The 25,728-nt window shown below is 35.2% G+C and overlaps 1 protein-coding gene across 3 annotated transcripts in view; it reads left to right on the top strand.

Annotated features, from left to right (window-relative positions):
* The window catches only part of abcc8 (ATP-binding cassette, sub-family C (CFTR/MRP), member 8), a 239,628-nt gene that overhangs the window by 197,160 nt on the left and 16,740 nt on the right, over positions 1–25,728 (top strand). For all 3 annotated transcript variants that reach the window (XM_073868856.1, XM_073868857.1, XM_073868858.1), the window contains 10 exons: positions 77–149; positions 2,511–2,616; positions 9,021–9,053; positions 14,574–14,606; positions 14,921–15,019; positions 16,044–16,128; positions 18,916–18,996; positions 19,735–19,872; positions 23,025–23,150; positions 24,994–25,090. In XM_073868856.1, the coding sequence (XP_073724957.1) occupies positions 77–149; positions 2,511–2,616; positions 9,021–9,053; positions 14,574–14,606; positions 14,921–15,019; positions 16,044–16,128; positions 18,916–18,996; positions 19,735–19,872; positions 23,025–23,150; positions 24,994–25,090 (871 nt within the window). The remainder of the gene's footprint in view (positions 1–76; positions 150–2,510; positions 2,617–9,020; positions 9,054–14,573; positions 14,607–14,920; positions 15,020–16,043; positions 16,129–18,915; positions 18,997–19,734; positions 19,873–23,024; positions 23,151–24,993; positions 25,091–25,728) is intronic.

Genomic DNA, 25,728 nt, shown 5'->3' on the forward strand with positions numbered 1-25,728 from the left:
TGAGATTAATGCAGTTTATATGCTGTGCATCAAGTAAGGACACAAAAAAACTAACAGACCCGATTTTCTGTCCTAGATAACAAATGGCTATTTCAGCTGGACTGATGGAGCCCCAACACTATCCAATGTGGATATAAAGATACCTTTTGGTGAGTCCTATGAGATTGTTAGCAGGTGATAGAGCTGGCATAGTGGTCAGCGCAAATGCTGTGATTTATTGAGCAGTAGTTCTCGTGTGGGTGGTGCGAGTTTGGCTTGTGACATTTTCTAATTACTGGTGATGCAACGAAATTTCGCACGCTGGAAATTTTTGGCAGAAAATGACATTATTGGTTTTTCGGTCAAATGGCCGAAAATAATTGGTACTTCACCTCTTCCAGCAGTGCTAAGCCGTTATCACAGCGTAACTTGGCAAAGCGTGATTGTGTGACAGCTGTGTGCAAATACAAAATGACACACATGTTCTGTGTGATATGCCACTGCCTGTGATTGTGGTTTTATGTGTCTCTAGAATTGGAGCAGTGTTGTAATCGATCCCAACTCGAGTCCGAGTTAAGATCAAAACCAGTTATCACGTGTCGAGTCCAAGTCCAGACAAAGCTGCATGTGGACTCGGTCTTGACTCGGACTCGACACTGGATCTGTGGTCTTGGTCTTGACTTGGAGTCGAGTTGGACTCGACTACAACACTGCGTTGGAGATCATGCCCATTGACTCATTTAATTACCACCTATTTCCATTCTCTACTCCTCTCGCCATAATTTCCTGTCCTCTTTTATTAAAGAGCCACTAATTTGACCACAAAAGTTGATATGTTTATTGTTGGGGTCTGCGACAATATTGTTGTGTGATTTAAAGTTCAAAATTTTTCACATAAAATAGATATTGGCAACACCTCTCTCAAACGCTTGATTGCAGCGCGTGTGATTGGGCAATCGTTGTAAGCGTTTTCAAAATGTAACGCCCATGAAATTGGGTTTCAGCCCTTCCTGCGTGTACAGATAATCAAACAAACAAAATTGTCTCTGTAAACTGCCTATGGCATCGGTATTGCCTTACCAGTTTGAGCCTGAATCAGATTCGGAGAGTTTGGAGGAAGAAAGAAATCAAACAGAAACACATCCAAAGGACTAAATGTGCAGGATGCTTCACAATGGTAATTTTGTAACCACCTTACACTTCGGATGTGTTTAATGGCCCCCGCAACGTGGTCACCATTGTTCGGACCTCTGTGAATTTTTCCATTTTCAGAAATACAGGTAAAGCCCCTGAATAAATTTGTTTTCTTGTTGTGTGTCAAGTCACCCTTTAATCTCTTTCACTGTGTGAAAGCATGACGGCAATCCGTGGTGCAGAATTGCTTTATAATGTTAAACACAGCCGATCTCCAGGCACCAAACATCTGCGCTAACATTTTTTTAATTTATTTTATTTTTATTTTAGGATAGCCCCTTGAGATGCATCATCTCTTTTTCTAGGGGGTCCTACAACAAAATAACACATTTCACTCAATATTACAAGATACACACAGTAACATACATTTACATTACAAACAAACATACACTTCTATCTACTTCTTGCTCAACCCCCCTCTTACCCCAGTTGTTCGCAAATGTTTACCATAATAACCTTCACAGGTTAACCGTAATAACCTAAGAGAAGGAAGAAAAAAAATAAAAAATAAAAAATAAAATACCATACATGCGTTCTCTGCATCCCAGCAAAGAACTCTCCTGGTAAAGAAGGCGCAATGAATACAAAATAATATTTTTTTTACTTCCCTTTGTTAAAAATCTTAAATATTAGTTATTATGAATATTTGTATAAACATGCCTGTATGAAAAAAGGATCTAGAAAGATCGCTATCAACCAATTCAGCACCATTGCCATGGACAGCATCTGCTAAAGTCTTAAATGAGTCTGCATAGCACACAAAGAGACGACGTTATCAGAAAACGCAGCCTGATTATAAATGTAACAAGTGTTATAAAGTTTTAAGTTGCTCTCCCCACTTACCACTTAGACTCACACTTTTACTGCGGCAGCTCTTGTCAAATGTCTTTGTATGAGCGAGAACCGCTTAATTTGTTTCATACACCAACAATAGTATTGTCGTAACTTGTTTATGCAGACATTTGCTTGTTAAATTAGAGCTACACAGGTTTAAAGAGTGGTTCAGTTTAGACATACAGCACATAAACAGGCTTCATTTAACGAACAGAGAGAGAATCTATTTTACAGTCCTTTTAAAAAAGACTAAGTTTACAATGTAACACTGTACTGCTTGATTTGAAACGATTACAATGTAACATTATATGGTTTCTATGATTTACTCAATTCTACATGCAACAATGTCTGTGCGATAAAAATATATATTATTATTATTGGGGTGAATAAGTGTTTATTTTAAATCATTTCTTCTTTAAGTTGTATTTCTCTTAGTCTATTAAACCCACATGATTGACAAAACCTGTTAGTTGGTTGTTTATTTCTGTGTGTTCTCTCTGCAGGTCAGTTAACTATGATAGTGGGTCAGGTGGGTTGTGGGAAATCATCTTTGTTGCTGGCTGCACTGGGTGAAATGCAGAAGATCTCTGGCACTGTGATATGGAACAAGTAAGAGTCTACTGTCATATTTAATCCGGTTATTTAAAAATGCAAGTGTCCTGTATGGGACCCTGTCTGTCAAATTCAGGTTAAAGCCTTATAATCTAATTATTATGAGGTTATAGGAGGATCACTGTTTGAATTCATTCATTGATTTCAATCTTACAGCCAATATCAAAGATATCAAAGTATTATTTTTACAAAATGTACATTTTGTTTACTTTATGTATGATGATTTATATATAGAAAATATAGTCTCACATAGTTTTCACAGACTGGGTCACAAGTCAAGTGGATTGTTATCACTATTGAAGACCTTCCCCCTAATTATTTAGCTATCATTTAAGTTATTCAGTATTGATTAGATAATTGTTAATTGTCGAAGGTTCCCTTGTTGTTCATGGTTTTAATCAGGAAAATGGTAATTGAAAAGCACGAATCGATGACACAACAGGACGAAATCTCATTTGTTCTCAAGTGCTCTTAGAGGGGAACAACTTTTTTGATGAATAATACCTTTCATATATAGCATACAATAGATATAGTGTTTCTATAGGTGCTAAGGCGGTTGCTATATTTGAAGTTGCTATTATATAAAGATTTAATATCCCTTAAGGACCGTGCAAGACTAGCTACCGTGCAATAACTTCTCAGCTGTTTCAATTATCAGTCCTTCCAGAAAAACGCAGAGTTTTTTTGTGACTGTTGCGGGCAAAAATCCTTGATCTTGCGGCACATTTTCTTAAAAAATGCGATGGAATATGCGGGATATTTATGCAGTTTTATACGATGAAATTGCGGGAACATTGCAGCTTTTCAATGATGTTCACGACACACAATCATGCCACTTCGTAACGTTTCCATGGCAACAGGGGACATGGCTGCGCTTGTGTGAAATAAATACAAAATTTTTCAACTTTCTGCTAAAATATATGTGATTTTTGCCATGAAAATGCAGGGATTATGAAATCATGTAAGCCTGCATATTTTGCGCACGGAAATCTGCAATTTATGCAAAAAATCATAATTTTTTTTCTTTATTTTGTTCTCTTTGTTTCTTTTGCAAGGTTTACCTGGCAGTAAATATTAATACACATAACACATATTTAAAAGTAATCTGATACTGTCTCATTTATGCAGGCTCTGCAGCTCCCCCTTTAGTTTTTTAGAGAGATGTGCAATCATTGCGGTGACTTAAAATCATTGCGATGAGGTCAAACAATCGCGATGAGATGAATATTTAATCATTGTGACAGCCCTAGTTACAAAGGCTTATATTTAGGATTAGGATTTTGTAAAATTTCTGTTTGTAACCCGCACTGTTTGTGATTACTTTAATAAGATTTATGCTTGACAGATAATAAAATAGGTGAAAAATCTATAGACTTACAGACATTGAAGATACAAGCTGTATATATGGTAGAAAGCTGAATATCATGAGGATATGGGGGTGGGGTTTTTTGACTTGAGTGCCTAGCAACTACCCAGAAGACATAAGCAATGTCCTAGAAACCACCCAGGACATGAAAACCGATCAGAAAGCTCACCATCCACATAATGAAGGCGTGCAAAACCGCCTACGATATCCACGCATTATGGCCAGAAAATCATATTTTCTTAAGGAAATGTAAAAAGCTTATGCATTCTCACAAAAACCTCTTTCAGCAGTGCATGGCGGTGAGGTGTCACAACTTGTCAATCACAAAGATGCTCCGCTTTAACTCTGTGTTATGCAAGAGGAACGGTCTAGTCACCTTTAAAAAGGTCTTCATTCAAAAGTCAATGTAAGAAAATGTCAGTAGGACACAATGCACCCTTCACATTTTAGCGGTAGGGCACAAGACTTTATGAAGAATATGTTGTAAACTTTAAAGCAAGGCAACCCATTAGAGACCCTTGACCTATCAACCTTAGATGTCTCACCTGACCTGCTGGGTAGAAAATGAGGCTGGAATGTTCTCATCAGCTGTGGTGTTATCTGAGTCACCTGTTCTTAGCTTGAGATGTTACATGGGCTATTTGTAATTAAGATAATGATTTGATTTCTGACAGTCTCTTTGAAGAGCCAGGTATTGGTTAAGCACAATGCAGAGGAGCTTTTGTTTAACTGCCAGTTACCATTGGCAACAACCAACCAGCTGCATCCAAATCAAAAGGGTATAGATAACAGTGAGATTAGGACAGACAATGTGATTCCACTTAAAATGTCGTAGATTAAGGTTTAGCCTAATTTGAATTTGGGGACCTATTCTCACTTTAAATAAGTTGCCTAGTAACAAGCATATGTGACCCTGGACCTCAAAACCAGTCACAAGTAGCATGGGTATATTTGTAGCAATAGCCAGCAATACATTGTATGGGTCAAAATTATAATTTTTATGCCAAAAATCATTAGGATATTACGGAGCCTCTAATGGGACATGGAGAAAAAAATTAAATAAAGTTTAGTTTCACGTGCGCACGCGATAGTTTCACGTGCGCACGCAAAACTAAGCTTTTTTAACAAATTCTGCACATGAAGGTTTCGCGTGAGCACATGAAACTAAACTTTAGATTTTTTTACTCCAATGTCACCTTAGGGGCTCCGTAAGATATTAAGATCATGCTCCGATTGTACATTTCCTACCAAAAATATATCAAAACTTTAAAAGCAATTTTCTCAATATTAGATTTTTTTGTACCCTCGGATTTTCAAATAGTACCCTCGGCCAAATATTGTCCTATCCTAACAAACCATACATCAATGGAAAGCTTTGTGGGTCCAGGGTCACATATTACCTATTATTATTAGTACTATAAAGCACATATTCATGCATGACCATATTCTACATCCCTTAATCCTACCACATACATTGCAAAAAAATGACTTTCTTACTTAAGATTTTTTTGATATTTGTTCTGAAATCATGACAAAAATACTAAGTCAAGGTGTATTTTCTAAGAAAATAAGTCTAGTTTTTAGATAAAAATATACAATTTAGTGAATTTGGGCCTAAAACATGTAAAAAAATCTTTTTCTTGATTTTTTTACATGAATTAAGTGTTCATAAGTTATCTCGTCAATAAAAAAAACATTTGCATGAACATGTTCCTGATGAGGTTTTATGTTAATCTGTAATACCGTAATTATCCATTTTGCGCACTTGCCCAATTTATAAACAACTGAAGCAAAATAATAATAATAATAATTTACTAATTTTAAACTCTGTGTATTTCAGCTTTTTGCTAAAAAATTTTTTTTAAGAAAAATACTTAATTTAAGATTAAGAGAAGCAAAGAAAAAAAATTCCCATTTTGTTTGTTTGTTTATTGTTTGTTTGAAAGCAGAGTGTGTGTTCTTTTATTTGATATATTTGATGTATGTTTATATTTTGTAAAACAAAAGAAAGGCGGGTATGAGTTAAGAAATAAGTTCAAGATTTTTTCCTTGTTTTAGGAAAAAAATACACTTAAATTGTAATTTTTTTTTCTAAAAAACAAACTTTTTTCTTAGGTAATTTTGCTCATCAAGAAAATGCATCTTAATTTAAGAATCTTTAGATATTTGTACTGAAAACAAGACAAAAATACGAAGTAAGAAAGTCATTTTTTTGCTGTGTATACATTAAAACAACTACATTACTACACTGTAAAAAAGCAGTAGAAATTACAGTGTTACTTGAAGCTGTTTGCCGGTAACTTACCGTAGATTTAAATTTATGTTATTTATTGGCAACATTTTATTCAAAGTTAAATAAACATTAGACATTAACAAGTCTTTGTCTTTACAGAGTAAAACTAAAACAACAGCCTCATGCAAAGCACTTACTACGGTAAGTTACCGGCAACCAGCTGCAAGTAACACTGTAATTTCTACAGAATTTTTTACAGTGTAGATATTAATAAGCATTAAATCAGGAGTGTATTGAGGCAGAATTTGTAGTTAATAGTGATGAATATGTATTCGCCAAACTAAAGTGTTACCCAAAATATAGTACCAGCCAATAAAATCAAAGTGGTTCCTGTATATTGGCTGTTTGACTAAAACTGTTTCCTTTCAAACGACATGATTTTATTATCCACAATTTGTAACTGAATAAAGTAGCGACATGAGCTATGTACATACTGACCCCAGGCCTACTGCATACTAACAAGCTTATGTAAATGCCCATCTATTGTTGGAGAAACACTTACAATATAAATATGGCCTATGTGTTATGTGACAAGCATTGCCATGCCATAGCTGGGAAGAGATGATTTACTGTAGTAATGTCTAAGTTAAGACTACACAGCGTTTTTACAGTAATATGTCCTTGAACTGCTGTCTATTCTGAGATCAAGCTAAATTTGGGCCTTTGAAATCACCAGTGCAAAAATTGACTGTGATACTGTAACCGGGTGTTGTCCATTTGAAAAGGAAATGGTTTTTACGTGAAAATGTTCATGTTGGATACAGTGTTTCTGGCAGATGATGAGAGAGTTTGACTGGGACGCTGCTTCTTTATCTCAATCATTTATCAGACAAATGACTCGCTCACGGCTTCTAATCTTAACTTCACATCCTATGTAAGGTTACACAAACAGATGCGACAATGAAGGTTAGCATTATGTAATAAATCTACATCATTTGCCTATGTCTTGTAATGTTACTATAATTGATGTTTGCTTTTAAGGGATAACAAAAATGTAAATGATAGTCACAATCAATATCAGATTGCAGTTTCCCGTATTGTTTTAGTTTGATTGCACTAGGCGCCATACGGATCAGACAAGAATCATTTATCAGACAAGAATTATCTGCCCAGAAAAATGACTTAACAGCTTCTAATCGCAACATTTTCTTGTCCTAAATCTACAATGCAGCATACAGAAAGAGAAAAATCAGCACTGTAAAAAATACTTTGCTGCCTTAAAATTTTTTGTTGAATCAACTCGGATTTACAAGTCATTTCAACTTACTATTATTTATCTTGACTAGAGATGAGTTGTTATAACTACAGGTTAGTTGTTATAGCTTATAAATTTAAGTTGACTTTTCTCAACTATATTTTATAAGTTGTGACAACTAATTTCTGTTGACATGACTTGTAAATCTGAGTTGATTCAACAAAAAACTTCAAGGCAGCAAAGTTTTTTTACAGTGAGTGTTTAGTTGTAGTACATAAGCAATATTCTCATTAATGCATTAGCTAACATTAACTATCAATGAACTATACTTCTTCAGCATTTAATAATCTAAGTTCATGTTTATTTTGCCATAATAAAACATTAACTACACTAACAAATACAACCTTATTGTGAAGTGTTACCATTTGTTTTCTTTTGCATATTCTTTTTTAAGAGTCATTGTTATTAGCTTGCAGGATACTGGTGTCAGTCATTTTTAATGGCACTCCGTGTTTAATTACATCTCTCGTTATGGTGTCCTAATATCACTTTCCCAGAACATACAGTACGTGTCACCTGGTATCCATGGTTGTCCCTTATGTGGAAAAGCCATTTTAACAGCATCGGTTTGAGAAGAGATGGTTTATGGTGGTTGAAGGTGATTAAGATGTTGCCGTACAGACCAGAGATGTCCACTGTAATCTTCTTCAAATTGACAGGTTGAGTCCTAGCTTTACTACAAAGCCAAAGGGGTGAAGCATCATTGCACGGCTTCAGATGTGCTGCAGTATTTTCTGTGCTTTTTTATAGTTTTGACACGACAGGGCAAAACAATAGAAAATCCTCATGCCTTCAGGCAGCAGAAAAGCTCTTATTTATATTCCTGTTGACTGTGCTGGTGTATATTCAATTCAGTTCAGCCTCAGAGCTAATTTCAATGCAGAGATTTGTTTTGTCTGTTGTCCTTGTCCTTCAGGACATAAATGAAATAAAGGCACAAATTATATTTTGTTATTATCTCAGATGTTTTTCCTAGACAGTAATGAGATTAAATGAAGCACAAAAGAAGAGTTTTGCTTTTTCGAAGATGTGTCTAGCATTTCTTAAGAGATCTCAGCGGTCTCTCAAACTATGCATCGGTAGGATAGTCTTTAATCAACAAAATTAAGAGAATTCAAATATTTCAATATATTCTTCAAATTATCTGAATGATGCTCACATTGGTCTTTTAAAGCTCTGTATTGTTATTGTACAACTGTAACAATTGTCTAATTTATATACATTTTTATGAGAGAAATACCAGAGACAAAGTCGATACTTGGATTAAAGAGAATCATTTTACCATTGTGGGATCATGGGGATTCTTATCATCATCAGAGATCTCTTAGAAATGCTAGAACACATAGACAATGAAATATTATTGCAACTTATGAAAATTAATTAGATTTTTGATAGCAGCAATATCTCAACTCAGTTGTACAGATAAGATCCAATGTGCTTATCAAGTTAATATATCTGATTTATTTTTTCCGCTCATTGTTTTGCAGGTTGCCCACACTGGATGCAGAGGGAAATGAAAGGTAGGTCCTTTGTTCTTATGATGGGATAAACAGGAAAACCATGTTACTTATTGTGAATATAATATAATAGTTTGTGTGTGCGTGCTTGTTCTGTCTTGCTGTGCAGCTCTGATCATTTTCATTCTGGTTTGTTGACATTAATTTTCTCGACATTAGTTCCACTTGTCTGTCAACTAGAGGAGCTTTATAGGAATATTTAACCAAAATATGAAAAATCTGGTAACACTTTACTTGAAGGGGTGTTCATAAGACTGACATAACACATTCATAATCATGACATGACACGTGTCATGAACATGAAGGAGATTTTATGGACGTTTATGACAACTATCATTAAGTGTCATTCATTCAATTATGTCATTTTTAATGCAAAGATGACATTGTTTGAGATTTCTTTGTTATGACAACTTAACATTAACCAATACATCATAACTGACCACTTTGATACAATTTGAATTTGTAATTAGGTTTTAATACTCTGTCATATAGTTTTATAACAGCATCATAAATATTTTTCTTGACCTCAACTACAGTGGTACAAATATAATTTGTAATTAAAATGTAATTAAGTGTTAATACTCTTTCAAATAGTTTTTATAACAGCATCATAAATATTTTTCTTGACCTCAACTAAAGTGGTACAAATATAACTCGTCATTAAAATGTCATTAGGTGTTATTACTCTTTCAAATTGTTTTTATAACAGCATCATAAATATTTTTTTTGACCTCAACTAAAGTGGTACAAATATAATTTGTCATTAAAATGTCATTAAGTGTTAATACTCTTTCAAATAGTTTTATAACAGCATCATAAATATTTTTTTACCTCAACTACAGTGGTAAAAATATAATTTGTCATTAAAATGCCATTAAGTGTTACTACTGTTTCAAATAGTTTTATAACAGCATCATAAATATTTTTTTGACCTCAACTACCGTGGTACAAATATAATTTGTCATTAAAATGTCATTAAGTGTTAATACTCTTTCAAATAGTTTTTATAACAGCATCATAAATATTTTTCTTGACCTCAACTACAGTGATACAAATATAATTTGTCATTAAAATGTAATTAGATGTTAATACTCTTTCGAATAGTTTTTATAACAGCATCATAAATATTTTTCTTGACATCAACTACAGTGGTACAAATATAATTTGTCATTAAAATGTTATTAAGTGTTTATACTCTGTCAAATAGTTTTATAACAACGTCATTAATATTATTTACTAATGTTTTTTTCAAGTTTCCTCCATGTGTTTAACAAATAAAATCAATAATTTAATAATAATGATAATAATAATTAAAATTGGTAAAATTATATTTTATTGCATTTGGAGACCAATTCGCATAATATTAAATGAAAACAGTAATTTGTTAAGCCATGAAGGGTAGGGTCCAAACAGTTAATTACATCAAATAAATTCATTAAATCAAGTAAATGTTTTGTTCGTTTTTTCTTCTGTCAAAATATTTCAGAACCCTCTGTGTGAGGAACAACAAGTTCTGTTAGTTGTCGGTTTTTTAGGTATTGTGCACATACATAAAGTTAAGTATTATCTTTTGACGTGTCTGTGACATTTTGTTAAGGTATTTAAAACTATTTGACAGAGTATTAACATTTAATGACATTTAAATTACAGTTTAATGTAATGTTAACCCATAAAGCTTGGTAGTTTCTTAAGATTGATCATTATTCTGCTATGTCATGTTTATGACAGATTTATGACAAGTTATGATGTATTGGTTTATGTCAAATTATCATAACAAAGACATCTCAAACAATGTCATCTTTGAATTAAAAATTACATAATTGAAAAAAAAAATGTGCTCATTTTTCCGTGGCATTCTCACGGATCTCCGCATATTTCCGTGGCTCTGCCACGGACTTTCTTTTCCGTGGCATTCTCACGGAATGGTTACTCAACTGCTTTTTCCTATTTTCAAACCATTGTCGCTTCGGTTTAGGGTTAGATTTGGTGTTTGCGTTAGTATGTAACTTTAAGTATTGGTTTATACTATTTTTTCTGATGTATTCTTTCTAAACTTTAATCAGTTGTTGCCTGGCGTTGGGGTTAGAGTTGGGTTTGGGTAGGGATGTCATTTTATGTAAATCTAACCCTAAACCGAAGCGACAATGGTAAGAAAATAGGACAAAACAGTTGAGTAACCAATCCGTGAGAATGCCACGGAAAAGAAAGTCAGTGGCCACGGAAATATGCAGAGATCCGTAAGAATGCCACGGAAAAATGAGCAAAAAATTATGTGACTATGCCACGGAAATTCGTGAGATCAGGTTGAAAAATGATACTTAAAGGCGGAGTGCACAATGTTTGAAAACCGCTTTGGAAAAGGAGACGGGCCGACTACCAAAACACACTTGTAGCTAATTAGCAGTAAGGGGCGTGTCTACTAAACCGACATCCTTACCAAGGTTGCGTATGTGGTGCGGGTCTTTTAAAAGAAGGTCCAGATTCTATTGGGGTAGGGGCGTGTTTGTTTAGGTGATTTCAAATATAAACATTGGCTTTCAAAAATTAGCTGCATTTACATGGACATTTGTAATCCGTTTAAATGATCAATCTGAATAAAAATGCTCCATGTAAACACCTCAATCGGACTAAAAAGTGCCAATCTGATTAAAAATCTAATCCGCTTGTTAGGGGTGGTTTATACCGTTTGTAATCCGCTCAAAATGACATGTATACTTGATCGGATGGATAACTGAAACTGGGATGCTCTGCGCATGTGCCATCTTTTCTTTTTTTAATGGCGGTTGGCAAACCCACTGAAAGGTGCATTTCCGCCACCTACAGGACGGGAGTGTGGAGCATATGCACACGTGCAATGACGTAGAATTGCCGTAATGACATGTGACGCAAATAACTCGAGTTTGTTTTGTTGAAGGAAGTCACAAGAAGTGATTGTCTTGTTAATCTTGTTCCTATTATCCGTCCAATTCTCCATAAAGTGATACAAGACAGCGTTGTCCGGTCAGTCCATGATTTATTCTCTGATCCACAAACGCATGTGTTTGGACTCGCGAACGGTCTCTGCAGCACCGCGTGAAGTAAAATACGCTTTTTGGGCACACGTGATTGGGTGTTTTTGCTGCTGCTTTATAATCAGTGAGGCACAAAGCAAATCTTGAAACAGCGTGAAACTATGTTTGTGCAATGTGCGCATGTCAAATGATCAAATCTGATGTAAATCTTGTGTCATATAAACACGCACATCAATCCGATCACATTATTAAGTGTTCATGTAAACGCTATTATAGGATTTATTAATCGGAAGGATTTTAATCCGATGGAGGCAAAATGTGTCCATGTAAACGTAGCTTTGTGCACTCCGCCTTTAATGACAGTTATCATAAATGTGCATAAAATATCCTTCATTTTCATGACACGTGTCACGTCATAATTGTGAAGATGTCGTGTCAGTCTTTTGAACACCCCTTCAAGTAAAGTGTTACCAAAAATCTTTTATAGTTTAGTCACCTTCAAGCCATCTCAGACTTATGAGAGAATTATGATTTTTTTCTTGCTTTATAATTATTAATGTATTCTGCCAACAAACCAGTTTAAATATTTTTTAAACACAAAAATCTACATATAGATAATATCATAAACAACACAAAAAAGTGTTTAATTACAGGTTTTATTAAATATCTATCCTTGTGTTTGGCAATTGGTAATAGTAGAAATGTATCTCAAAATCTACTGTAAATATTAAAAGCCGTTTTGCTAGCCAGCCATGCAAGCTCTTGTAGACAGTCATTTGTTTTTGAATTGCAAATGCCTGTAATTCTCTCTTATCTATAGGCATTAGGGTAATGGTTGGACTCGATATGTTTGTCTGATAAACACTCGAACCCAGTAGGGAACTAATGCATAAATCCTATAGAGGACTGTCAGAAGGGCTATTACTGCAGAACATGACAGTTGTTTGCCGCTGATAAAATGTACTATCATCTCTCTGGTCATCAGTAAACCAGCATGTGCTTTCACAATAGGCTACTATGTGTGAATAAGGGGGTGTGAGTGAGTGAGTGCTTTTGTGCGTCTTCCTGACAATTGGGCCGAATTGGCAGCCAGGAATGGAGGTCTCTTGTAGCTTTTGGCTGCAATCACTCATTACACAGTCACACATGTATTATTTACAATACAGCGAATTTGTAAATGGCATATTATTTTACTAAAACGAAAAAGAAGGCAGACTCGAATATTTTCTGACCGCTGTTGTCTCTATGCATGAGTAATGCGTACTATACATTGTAAATTGTGTACTTAGTGCTGTTCTGCAGAGTGCAAGTATTATCATACATATTTAATGCATGTGACTCTCAATAGTATTAATCCTCTTTAACCTAATCTTTCCTGTTCTCCGCATAATTAAGGACTAAATAACATGTCAAACCTGTATGCACAAGACTATTACTGGATGTACTTACTCGGATTTAAACCTAGACATATGTCTGGTACACCGCATTACAGATCAACTCGTACATGATTACACTGCACTATTTCCAGCATCCTTTTACATCGCATCAGCAACGGTGTTTTAAATCACCGCAGGACAAAGAGACAAATGTCCTGTGCTAGAGGTCGCTGTGATAATGCTTGGCAATGATATTTATGTTTACTCTAATATCATTAATTTCGGTCAATTCTCACACAGTAACATTCACCTGGTATAGGTGTAGTGATGGCAACGCTGGGTCATGGGTTCAAAAACAAGGGAATACACAAACTAATCAATGCATTTCAGGTCACTTTGGATATGTGTTAATGTCAGTTCATTTGTCTTACTGTGGGTTCACACCAGATGCGAGATCAACGATTTGCACAAGTAGATTACATACAAAGTCAATGCAAAGACGCGATCAGACACGTCTTCGACCTTGCGAGGGACAATGCGAATGACACGATATGAGCGGCGCATTTGCCGCGAAAACACCAAATGCGGGCATCGCTTTACTCGCTCTAGAATACTTGCGGGATTTAACTTCGTGTCATGCAAATTTTTTGCTCGAGTTGAATATTTTCAACTCGGGCGGAGATGCATTTGCGGCGAATAGCGCATGTTTTCGCGGCAAATGCGCCGGCCATATCGGGTCATTCGCATTCGGACGTTTCTGATCGCGTCTTTGCATTGACATTTAATCTACTTGTGCAAATCGTTGAACTCGCGTCTGGTGTAAACCCACAGTTATTCGCCTCAAAAGCCTCTTTTCCCGAGTTGAAAATATTCAACTTGATCAAAAAATTCGCATGCCACGAAGTTAAATCCTGCGAGTAATCTAGAGCGATGCCGGCCTTTGGTGTGTACGTAGCATTATACTGTAAGCTTAGTAGTATTGCATTATCAGTACAGAAGGTCGTGGGTTCAAACAAGGAACAGACATGCTGATTAAAAAAATTTCACTTTGTATAAATGCATCTACCAAATGCATAAATATAAATGTTATGATGATTTATGAAAATCTTTCTAAATGATGTTTTTTTTATTTTCAGTCCTTCGGATGCCGCTGCAGAATGGGATATCAGGTGTGTACATAAACGCACATACATCCACACACATGAAACCTAATGAGCTTTTTTTGTTAATAAACTTTTTGAATGCTAAAAGGAAAGTGCACATTCATAATCTTACAATAAACCTTTCTGTGACCATTTTATAATTTTTACTTCAAATGGTCAGGGGGCATATCCATTAAAACAACATTCGTTATTTTCAATCTTAAATTTACAATTTGTAGTTTAGATCAGTTAAAAAAGCTTGAACAAGCCTTTCTTTTATATTTAAGAGCAACATTGGTGTTGTGAGGAGATCACTGATGTTGTGGCAACCCCTCTGACAGGAAAAGAGGTGCTGTGGCATACGCATCCCAGAAGCCCTGGCTCCTAAACACCACGCTAGCCGAGAACATCACTTTCGAGATGCCATTAATAAAGCAAAGGTAACTGACCTCTTATTTCAATATAAACAAAAAAGAATATAACATGAAGATGACTAGATAGCAAGTACAGTATTTGTTTGCCATTTTATAGGGTGTTTGTCTAACCTTTGCATAGATAATCTTCCTGTTGTGTACACAAGGGCATCCATAAATGTGACCCTGTCCTTGACATCAAAGACTTATAATCTACTGATGAGATCTGGAGCATCAAAGAGTCATTTCACATTGATTTCAATCTTTGACATGAGCTTACTCAGTCAATATTAAAGATATCAAGGTTATGTTTTCGCAAAATGATCTTTATATTATGTAAGAGGATTTTATGTAAAAAAATTGATAGATAGATGGATAGATAGATAGATGGGACACCATATGCCAACTGGGGCCTACTATTTGTCTCTAATGGGCTGTCGGTACACATTATCTTGTGTTCAGCGCCTTGTTGCCCTAGTGATGTGGATTAGCCAAGTGTTTGCTTTACTTTCTGTCTCTTTTATACCCCATGTCTCCATTAGTCAACACAAAGACTCTCTCTCGCCCTTTCTTTCTCTCTCTCCTCTCTATATCAGTCATTTTCCACTGTGTAGTTTTCAGTAACAGTCATTAGACAGATGTGTCCCTGGGTACGTTTGTCTGCTCCTTACAATCTTTGTGTATTTACCTTCGCTGGGGTCTCAGCGGTGTCTGTACAAGGAGATTGTTAAAGGGGTCATAAAAGGCGCAATTTATCCTAAAAGCATTTTTTCGTTAAAAGGGCATTGTTGCAAAAAAACATTTCGTAAAATTGTTTGTCATGACCATTTGTGGCCTCACGCTGATCAATTGATTTAAACAGACTGCATTTGCTACGTCTTGCATGTGGATTCGCATTGCATTGGATATTTTTTAGTGCGGACAGCGTTGTTATAATGAAAGCAATTTAATTTTATGTCATTTCAACATGAATATTTTAAAATGTTATATAGTTAGATAAGCTGATGGTGTTAAATATCCGGCAAGCTGTTTTATTCCTCTGATGTTTCAGGTATAGAGCTGTAATTGAAGCCTGCTCGCTTCAGCCGGACATTGACATCCTTCCCCAGGGGGACCAGACGGTGATCGGCGAGCGGGTCAGTGTGACTATTGTGATGCATTTCATTATCAGCCATCTGGAATGATTTACGTTCGGGAAAACAGCAGCAACAGATCAACAACAGAACCAGGATTCATACATTATCAAATTGTCACCCAACATTACATTACCAAAGTGCATGCGATTAGTCCAAAGGATTAATATTTAAAGAGGGCGGATTGTCTATTTTTAATCTACCACAGTTTCTAAAGCAGGACACAAGTTTTGCTTTTGCGTCTTCTTTCTCTGTTTGTGCAAATGAGAGATGTTTATGTCCATGGTCTAGGACAGAGGCGATCAATGAAGGTCTGTCCGGACGTGCGCACACATGTACAGGCCATTCAAATTAAAATTGATAAAAAGTGGCGAAATGTCTGTAGGCACGTTTTGACAATGGGTTAACAATTCTTTTTCTTTTAAATGATAATATTGATCGGTCATAAATTCTTACCTTTAGTTAACGGTTAATGAGTCAATTTGAACATCCCTAATATTGAGTTTTGAACATTTGTTAAGGTGTCAATATGTTTTATTGCAGGGGTTCTAAACCTTTTGCAATTTACGGCCCACTAATGACTGTTTAAAACATTCAGAGGATCGGTATTCTAAACATGATTGTATCAACGCAGAATAACAGAAAAACAATGCCTTTTGAATCACTAAAGGTACACCTGGTGGTATCCCTGTAGATGAACGAGGAATATCATTGATTCCAATGGAAAACCCAAATCATAGATGTCATTTGGAGCACAAACATTTAAAGAGAAAGATGTACGGTGGACTTTTAGGCGTAGACTTTATCTGTAGTACCTTTTGAGAAATTTTGAATCTTTAAAGGTAGAATATACAGCCGCAGAAAAAATTAAGAGACTATTTCATTTTATCTAAATGTAATATTTATAGGAATGTATTTAAAGGATAAGTCCATTTTCTTAAAAAAATCCAGATAATTTACTCACCACCATGTCATCCAAATGTTGATGTCTTTCTTTGTTCAGTCGAGAAGAAATTATGTTTTTTGAGGAAAACATTCCAGGACTTTTCTCATTTTAATGGACTTTAATGGACCCCAACACTTAACACTTACCTCAACACTTAACATTTTTTTAAACAGAGTTTTAAAAGACTAAATGATCCCAAACGAGGCATAAGGGTCTTATCTAGTCAAACGATTGTCGCGCTGGCGCTTCACAGGACCTAAGATAGACGAGAAGTTGTGGTTTAAAAGTGCATATTTTTAATTTTTCTTGTCAAAAATGACAATCGTTTCGCTAGATAAAACCCTTATGCCTTGTTTGGGATTGTTTAGAGTCCTTTGAAACTCCGTTGAAAAAAACTGTTAAGGGTTAAGTGTTGGGGTCCAATAAAGTCCATTAAAATGAGAAAAATCCTGGAATGTTTTCTTCAAAAAACATAATTTCTTTTCGACTGAACAAAGAAAGACATCAACATTTTGGATTTTTTTAAGAAAATTGACTAATCCTTTAAGTAAAAATTCATTCTATCAACTACCAAAATCATTTCTGCCAAACATTTCCTTTTTTTATTTGCATTTATTTACTGTAAATTGAAATAGGAAAAATAACAAGATTTAAAATATCGGCCCCCAAATTTTGAAATTTGAAAAATCTAATTAATTTTTAACAACACAATGCAAATGTTTTAATATTTATTTTAGGAACATATTTCACATATTTCACTTTCATGTCCTTTCAGACACTGGACTAAAATGATAACAATAGGCTACAGTAGACATGATTATAAAAGGCAAAACTGAAGTGCTCTATTCATATTTTTGGTGACTGTATTAAAAATGATTTATACTTGTACACATGCAGTAAATAAAAAATGCGTCTTTATTTGACGCACAAGCCAAACAAATGAAAGAATCTTGCACGTTCAAAAAAAATGGGCAACCCAGAGCCTCAAAAAGTTATGCGGAATGCACATCAAAAAGTGGCGCTAAAATAGGGGATACCCTGACCTGGGGTGAGGATTTTGCTTCTTTTCAGGGTATCACACATCGGAGTCACACAGCGGAGCTATTGTAGTTGTCGCCAGTGTGTTCGACTCTTGAATGTGGCACAACGCGGACATAAATGGGCTTTTAGATCATGCATCTTGAATGAGCGTTTTTAAATCATATAAATTAATAAGAAAAGTCTGATATAACTTTTATAAAGATTTTTAGAAATAATTTTTTTAGTAGTCTACCACTGCCTATGCGGCCCACCAGATGGCGCTGTGGGGACCACTGGTGGACCGCGGCCCAGTGGTTGAGAATCACTGTTTTATTGTCTAGGCCACCTTTAACAAGGTGTGTTTACTTGCTTTTTAGTTCACATTTAAAGATGCTTGCTGTGGTAAAAGCTTTTCTGGTGATACCACTTGCATTTAAAAGCATCAGTTTTCCACCTCATTTAAAGTCAGAGCAGATTCAACACCATCGATCATCATGCCATCTTTATTAAGACTCTATGTGTCTCTGTCTCAGCCTCAAGCTGTCGACAGTCTGTTCGATGGGATAGAAAATCCGGCAAGCTCTAATCTGATTTTTCCTAACTTTTTTATTTAATCACGTCACAAACATTTAATCCACATGATCCAAAATGAAGAACAACATGTTGAAAAGTCTGACTTTGATGTCAAAATACTTTCCTCGTAGTTTAGACTATGAGACGGTCCTGTGATGTTATCATCTCCCTCTCTCTTTCTTTTTCCCACAAGGTGTGTTATTATTACAACCTTTCCTGTAACCTTCTTCCCTGATTCATTTCTTTTCCAGGGTATAATTCTTTCTGGAGGCCAGAGGCAGAGGATCAGTGTTGCTCGAGCTCTTTATCAAACCACCAACGTGGTGTTTTTGGTAAGTCCAGACGCTGTGAAGCGAGACTCCGCAGCGCACCGTCACTGTGTGATATCCATGCAGAATACATAACACTTCATGAGTCATACTGCTACGGGCTGAGCTCGTGACATGGTTTATTACAGTACAAACATAGACTAGGTTCTCCTATATATTACTGGGCAAATGTTTATGGTCTTTTTCTCAGTAGTCAAAATATGTACCCCATCTGTCATTGGGGCAATACTCTTTCAAAAGGTGCTAATATGTACCATTAGGTATACATTTGGAACCAATATGTACCTTTGCGATACTAAAATTTATCACTGAAGTACTAACAAGAACACTTTAGGTGCAAAGCTGTACTTTTTGAAAGGGTACTTCCCCAGTAACAGCTGGGGTACATATTTTGACAATTTTGGGGCGTTTTCAAACTAATGATGTATTTCAGGGCTTCCGTACTTTTTTGATTAGATGGTTAAAAATGCCTAATCCCAGTTTGAAAACGCCCCAAAATTGGGAAACACCCCTTTTTGTTCCGCAGAGACCTATACTTAATTTTTTTGACAGCGTAGAGTCTGTGGTGTGAAAAGATATGCCATATGAACACCTTTTTTCCAAGGATTTTTCATGCACCTGCACCTAAAAATTAAGAAAGAAATATAGATATTATTTTTAGCATGCAGAGCACTTGTACAGTAGATGTGATCACATTAAACCAATTATTTATTTATTTCTCATGTTTTTTTTATACTATAGGATGATCCTTTCTCAGCGCTGGATATTCACTTGAGTGATCATCTGATGCAGGAAGGCATCCTCAAATTGTTAAGGGAGGAGAAGAGAACAGTGGTGCTCGTAACACACAAGCTCCAGTATCTTCCTCATGCTGACTGGGTACAAACACATGCACATATTAAAGTCATATTTCATATTAAATATTAAACATATTTAAGCAGGGGCAAATGTCTCCAATGAGCTTTTTACTGTCTAGAAAATATAGATTTTTTTATTTAACCCTTAATCAGTTTTAAAAAATTATAAAGTTTTTAGTGTTTGGGGTCTAAACAGAGCAATTGCATAAGGAAATATAAATTTTTTATAACACATAGAGCAATCTCCAAAAACAATTTAGATTGAATTAAAATCGACATTTAAGTGATTTTTTTGCTTTTAAAAATCATTTTACATGAGCCAATTTATGGCCTAGTTAAGTAAATAGGTAAAAAAAACTTCACATTTCCACAAAAACACAGCATAAATGTATAGTTGAGAAGTCAATTTAAAAAATGATATATATTTTTCGTATAAAAATTTATATTTCCTTATACAATTGCTCTTTAAAAACGGTAAAAAAAAAATGTACACGCTTTTAGCACAACCAAATCAAGCCCAGTTTTTTTGTGCATGTTTAGATAGATTGTTTAGGAAAAACAAGGAGTTTTATGCACTTGAGATGAAGGTAACACTTTTAAAAAAGAAAGGAAAAGTCCAGTGGGGTCCCCAAACACTGATAAAGGATTCATTTTTGCTACATTTTTTTGCGCCAAAATAAAATAGGTTTTCCTCTCTTTTAGTGAAAGGAACACATATAAAAATATGAAGAGTTTTCTCTCACAAACATATTGTTTTGCTTCAGACATACAGTCATTTGGATGTGCTTAAACATTTTGGGACCAATGTATGTACTTCACGAGTTCGCATTAACATGTAATCAATAAGGAATGAGAGAAAGCATATTTGGCGTGCTGTCCGAGGGGATTACATGACCATGCTCCTCCCGAACTAAGCTAAACAAACTTCATATAAAATTACGGATATTATTATTTTAAAAAGTATTTATAGTAGTGCTGGGCAAAGATTAATCGTGATTAATCGCATACAAAATAAAAGTGATTTTTTTTGCATAATATATGTGCGTGTACTGTGTCTAATTATTATGTATATTTAACCACACACACATTCATATATTCATTTCAGAATTGTTTTATTTATATATCTTTTTTATATATTTAATATAGATTATATAAAAATATAAATAAATATATATATAAACATGTAAATGTTTCTTAAATACATACATGAATGTGTGTGTATATATTTATACATAATAATTAGACACAGCACACACTCATATATTATACCAATAATCACTTTTATTTTGTATGCGATTAATCGCGATTAATCTTTGCCCAGCACTAATTTATAGCTGATTAAATGTGTCATGTACATCTATGATGCATGAGGGTGAATAAATTAGGAAAGCATGTCCATTTTTGGGTGAACTATTCTTATATTATTTATATAAGTATATTATTATATACTATTCTATATAAATAAAATTGAATTGAATTGAATTGAATATTGTCTGCATTTCTTTAGCAGCATATTGCAAATCACGTAACACAGCGGACACACCAGAAACTTTTTTCCAGCATGCAGGCTGATTCTGGGTGCTAGGTTGTGAACATTTTCGAAAATCACCATCTTCTGACATATTTTACTCTGACTAGACAGCATCACTCTGCCACTGCAATTACGGCCATCATGCAGACCAAAATGGCACAGCGATGTTCGCAACTCAAGCAGTTAAAAAATGACCTAGTTACCAAAAAAAATGAGGGACAGATGGTTGCAATGATGGTTTCAGATTAAAATATGCTTTAAATAACAAGTTTGGCGTGTTGCTCATGCAAATTTATTAGTAGGCCTATATGAAGTAAAAAAAGGCCATTGGGGTTTTTCAAAGAAAAGTGCCATTGATCATAATTGATCATTCACTTTTATTTCTGTAGTGCTTTTTACAATTTTGCATGTTTGAAAAGCAGCTTTACAGTAAAAAACAGAATATATTGAAGGGAAAAAAATAATATAAAACAGGAAAATTACATGTAAATTACACAAATGACATTGTATTAAAGATGAATGGTACATGATGTTTAATCATGAACCTCTTACTTCTAAATATTTCAGCTCAAAGTGAAAGATATCGGAAAAAATGCTAAGAAATTATTAAATGTGTGCTTATGAGAGGTGGAAGCCATATTTAAAAGTCAGATCTCACAAAGCCCGGGCCACACTCATGAATAATTCACATTTATTCATCGCCTCTCCACAACCCCGAGAACTTGAAGAAATGATTTTTGTGGAAACCTATTATGCTATTTTATTTATAGTCCAATAGTCTGCTCATGTTTGGACTTTGAATGATATTCATGGTCACCTCCAAATCCTACTTATTCATTATGGCACCAAACAGATCAAAACAGACCATCTGGTCTACAGAAAGAAATCAAATTAATTCCCCATTTGGATGTCACATGAAAATGACAGTAATCAAACTGCAGGTCAAACCAAAAAGACATCAGCCAAAGTAATGCCCTTCAGGTTCAGTAATCACATTTATTAACCACCTGCTGTGGCTCCAAAAGATATGTGGGCTTGTAAAGACCCCATGAAATCAAAACCTTTAAACTGAATATAGCGGTGTTTATTATTTTACTTATAGTAAAGTCTGCTCCATCACTCTCATTTTATTGGTCCCCAACTTGGGGTCTGGGTCCCTTTAGGGGGCTGCAGAGTATACGGGGGGCACGTGATCCGATATGCTTTGAGCTCAAATAAATTTGCATAAATTGTTCCATTAATAATTTTATTACAAAATATATACTTTTTTAAAATCATGCTAACAATGCCAAGATGGCGGGGGACCCAATGAAAAAGTTAGCAATAACTGCTGTAGTCAATTCTTGATGTCACGATTAACCTTATTGTTATGTGAAATAAATAAAGTGTATTGTCTCTCTCAATTGCTTTGATTAAGGGTGATTGATTTCCCTCTTTTGCAACCTGATCAATCAACTGAGCCCCCCAAAAAAGATAGTTGTTCAGCCCTATTAGGAAATCACTGTTTGTCACACAAAACCACTTTAATTTGTCATGGCGGACAGCTCCCCCTTACATATTAGCTGGATTTCTCAAGGGTTTTTTTTTCTTTCTGGTGTCAAAGATCAGGAGAATAAATGACTTGTTTGTTGTCTTGTTTGTAGATCATTGCTATGAAGGATGGCAGCATACAGACTGAAGGAACCTTGAAGGACATCCAGAACTCTCAACCTGAGCTCTTTAAGCAGTGGAAGACTTTGATGCACAGACAAGATCGGGAGTTTGAGAAGGTACCCTGCAGAAAATAAGGGAGATGCTCAAGATGATACTTTTTTGAAGGGCAATATTTGAAGAGTTTGGTTCCAAAATGCAATAAGTCTATTTGGACTAATTTGGTTAAAAATGTGTTTTCTTTTTTCTATAGAAAGTGACAAGATGAAAACCACTATTTTCTACAAACTTTCACATAGCATCTTTAGGTTATAAAAACATAAAAAATTAAAATCCATAATTTTGTTTTTAAAGATTTACTATAAAAACTGATACAAAAATGAAACAAAATATAAATGTGCATTCATCTTTGCCATGTTATATTCATTTAGTTGACTAGTGGTAATAAAAAAATAACATTAACTCTTTCACCGCCAGCGTTTTTTTAAAAAGTTGCCAGCCAGCGCCAGCGTTTTTCATGATTTTCACAAAAGTTTAATGCCTTCCAGAAAATGTTCTTCTTTAAATATATAAACATACAATATACCAAATGAAAGAACAGACCCTCTGCTTTCAAACAAAAAAAAAAAACGTTTCATCCTACCTTCAGTAGTTCTTTTGTAATCAGCTTTTGAATGTGGGTAGGTTTCTGCAAAAACACCACATTTTGAGCAAAAAGCTGAGAAAATTCCATTTTTGTGACGGACTTTTCATAGAGATCCCATTCAGAGCGATCTTAAAAACAGACACGGACATGCAGCCACCTAGTGGATAATAGCGGTATTGCGGAAAGTTGGAAATACTCGTCATTGGCGGGGAAGCGTTTTCTCTTGATTGACGAGATTTCTCGTCAATGGCGGGGAAAGAGTTAATGGCATTAATCAAAGAACATTGTCATTGCTGCTGTCATCCTTGAGACGTCGTCGCTTAACATTTTTGACAGCGATCAGCTGTAATGTTTTGTTTTGGTCTTAATTTTCGTTGACTGAGTAAAATAATGGTTAGATTTTCATAAGATCCACTGGGTTCAATGTGTTAGCGTGACAGAAGCTTTTTGCTGACGTGTGAGAACAAGCAACAGCCGGCATTTTTCCTTCACCCGAGTACCTCTCACGTAAATTATTCGAATTTGATAGCTTACGTTTTTTCCCCATCACAGAAAACCACCACAGGTTTATCAATGCCATCAAAATTACTATTTTGTTTTTGTTTCTTTGTTGATTACGAAGTACAAAGTAGATGAGGAACACTAGGATTCAGTGTGTATTCAAAGCAACACCATTAATGTTTACAATGGGTGGAATGGTGCGCTGTGATTGGTTAAGCGTATTTATTGCATTCTGCAGAGAAGGAGGACTGGCGTTTATCGTATTTTGGGAAAAAAGGGAGAAAAGATAACAGAATAACACGGCGGATATTGGATTTTTAATACTGACCTGATACAATACTGATTATGGCTGTAACTATTTTTATAAAAATGGTGTTTATCGCGTTTTGGACCAAACTCTTAATTTGCTTCCTGAAGCTAAATACTGAAAATGTAAATGCAAACGTCAACTTTTTTATGTGAAATTGGTTGAGAGTGTTTGGTCACAAAGCAGAGAATGCATTTTAAATGGTCTCTAAAAATACAGAACAGTGACTGTTATTTACTAAAGTCTCTCAACAGGTCTCTGAAATGCCATCTAGTGGCCAACAGATCTATCAATCAGGTCTTTACACTGTATTTTCTGTGAAAAACATTTTAACAGTTACAGACATACAAAAATAATCTTACAAAGAACTAGCATGCTTACACAAACTTACTAACACACTTTAGATTTTAGGAACTTTTTTCTCTGAAGTTACTAAAACCCAGTTCAACAAAGGTGTTTCAAATAGGCTTGAAAGTCATTTCTATTTCTCTATTATTTTGTCTTTCAGGAGACAGTAGATGATAATATGACGGTGCTGGAAAGGAAAAACTTAAGGCGAGCTATGTACTCCAGAGAGGCCCTTAAAACTGAAGAGGAGGAGGAAGGTAAGAATAGATCAACTTTTTTATCGAGTTTTATTTATGACATGCTTATGTAGTACTTGGAAAGAGAAGTAATTTACTTGCAATAAAAAATCATTGTAAAGCCAAAAGGCAAATGGTTGCTGCATTGTTAAACATTCAAGCTGCTGAGGTAAGATTCTCATAAATTTTCATTATGGATCTTGGTGGCTTGGGAGTTGCACATGCTGAATGCAGCAGTAAAATAATATGCAGTGCTTTGGCATGCAGATCTTATCTGTAAAGGGATCTCCTCGGAAACACGTGAGCTTCCAGAGGTACCGCTGTGCCTTTCAGACCACGCTGTTGGTATGAGTGATCCACGCCAGGATGTTTGGGTGCCCACTCTCACCACCTGTCAGGATGCATTGACAGATGGCAATGTTTAGAGCCGGCGTGAGCCCCGAGTGTTGATTACTGTGATCAGCTGTGCTGGGTTATTAGGAGGTAATATCCGGATAATTCCCCTTTCCAAATAGGGGGCAAACATAGACATGGAAGAATCGAATCTGGGACCACTGCTTTATGACAAGCAAACTGCAGAGCGGGTTAGGTCAAATATCTGTAATTTTAATAAAACATACTGACAATGCACATTTTGAATCTCCAAGTAGGAACGTCCT

This window comes from Misgurnus anguillicaudatus, chromosome 6, assembly GCF_027580225.2.
Source record: "Misgurnus anguillicaudatus chromosome 6, ASM2758022v2, whole genome shotgun sequence".
NCBI classification, from domain to species: domain Eukaryota; kingdom Metazoa; phylum Chordata; class Actinopteri; order Cypriniformes; family Cobitidae; genus Misgurnus; species Misgurnus anguillicaudatus.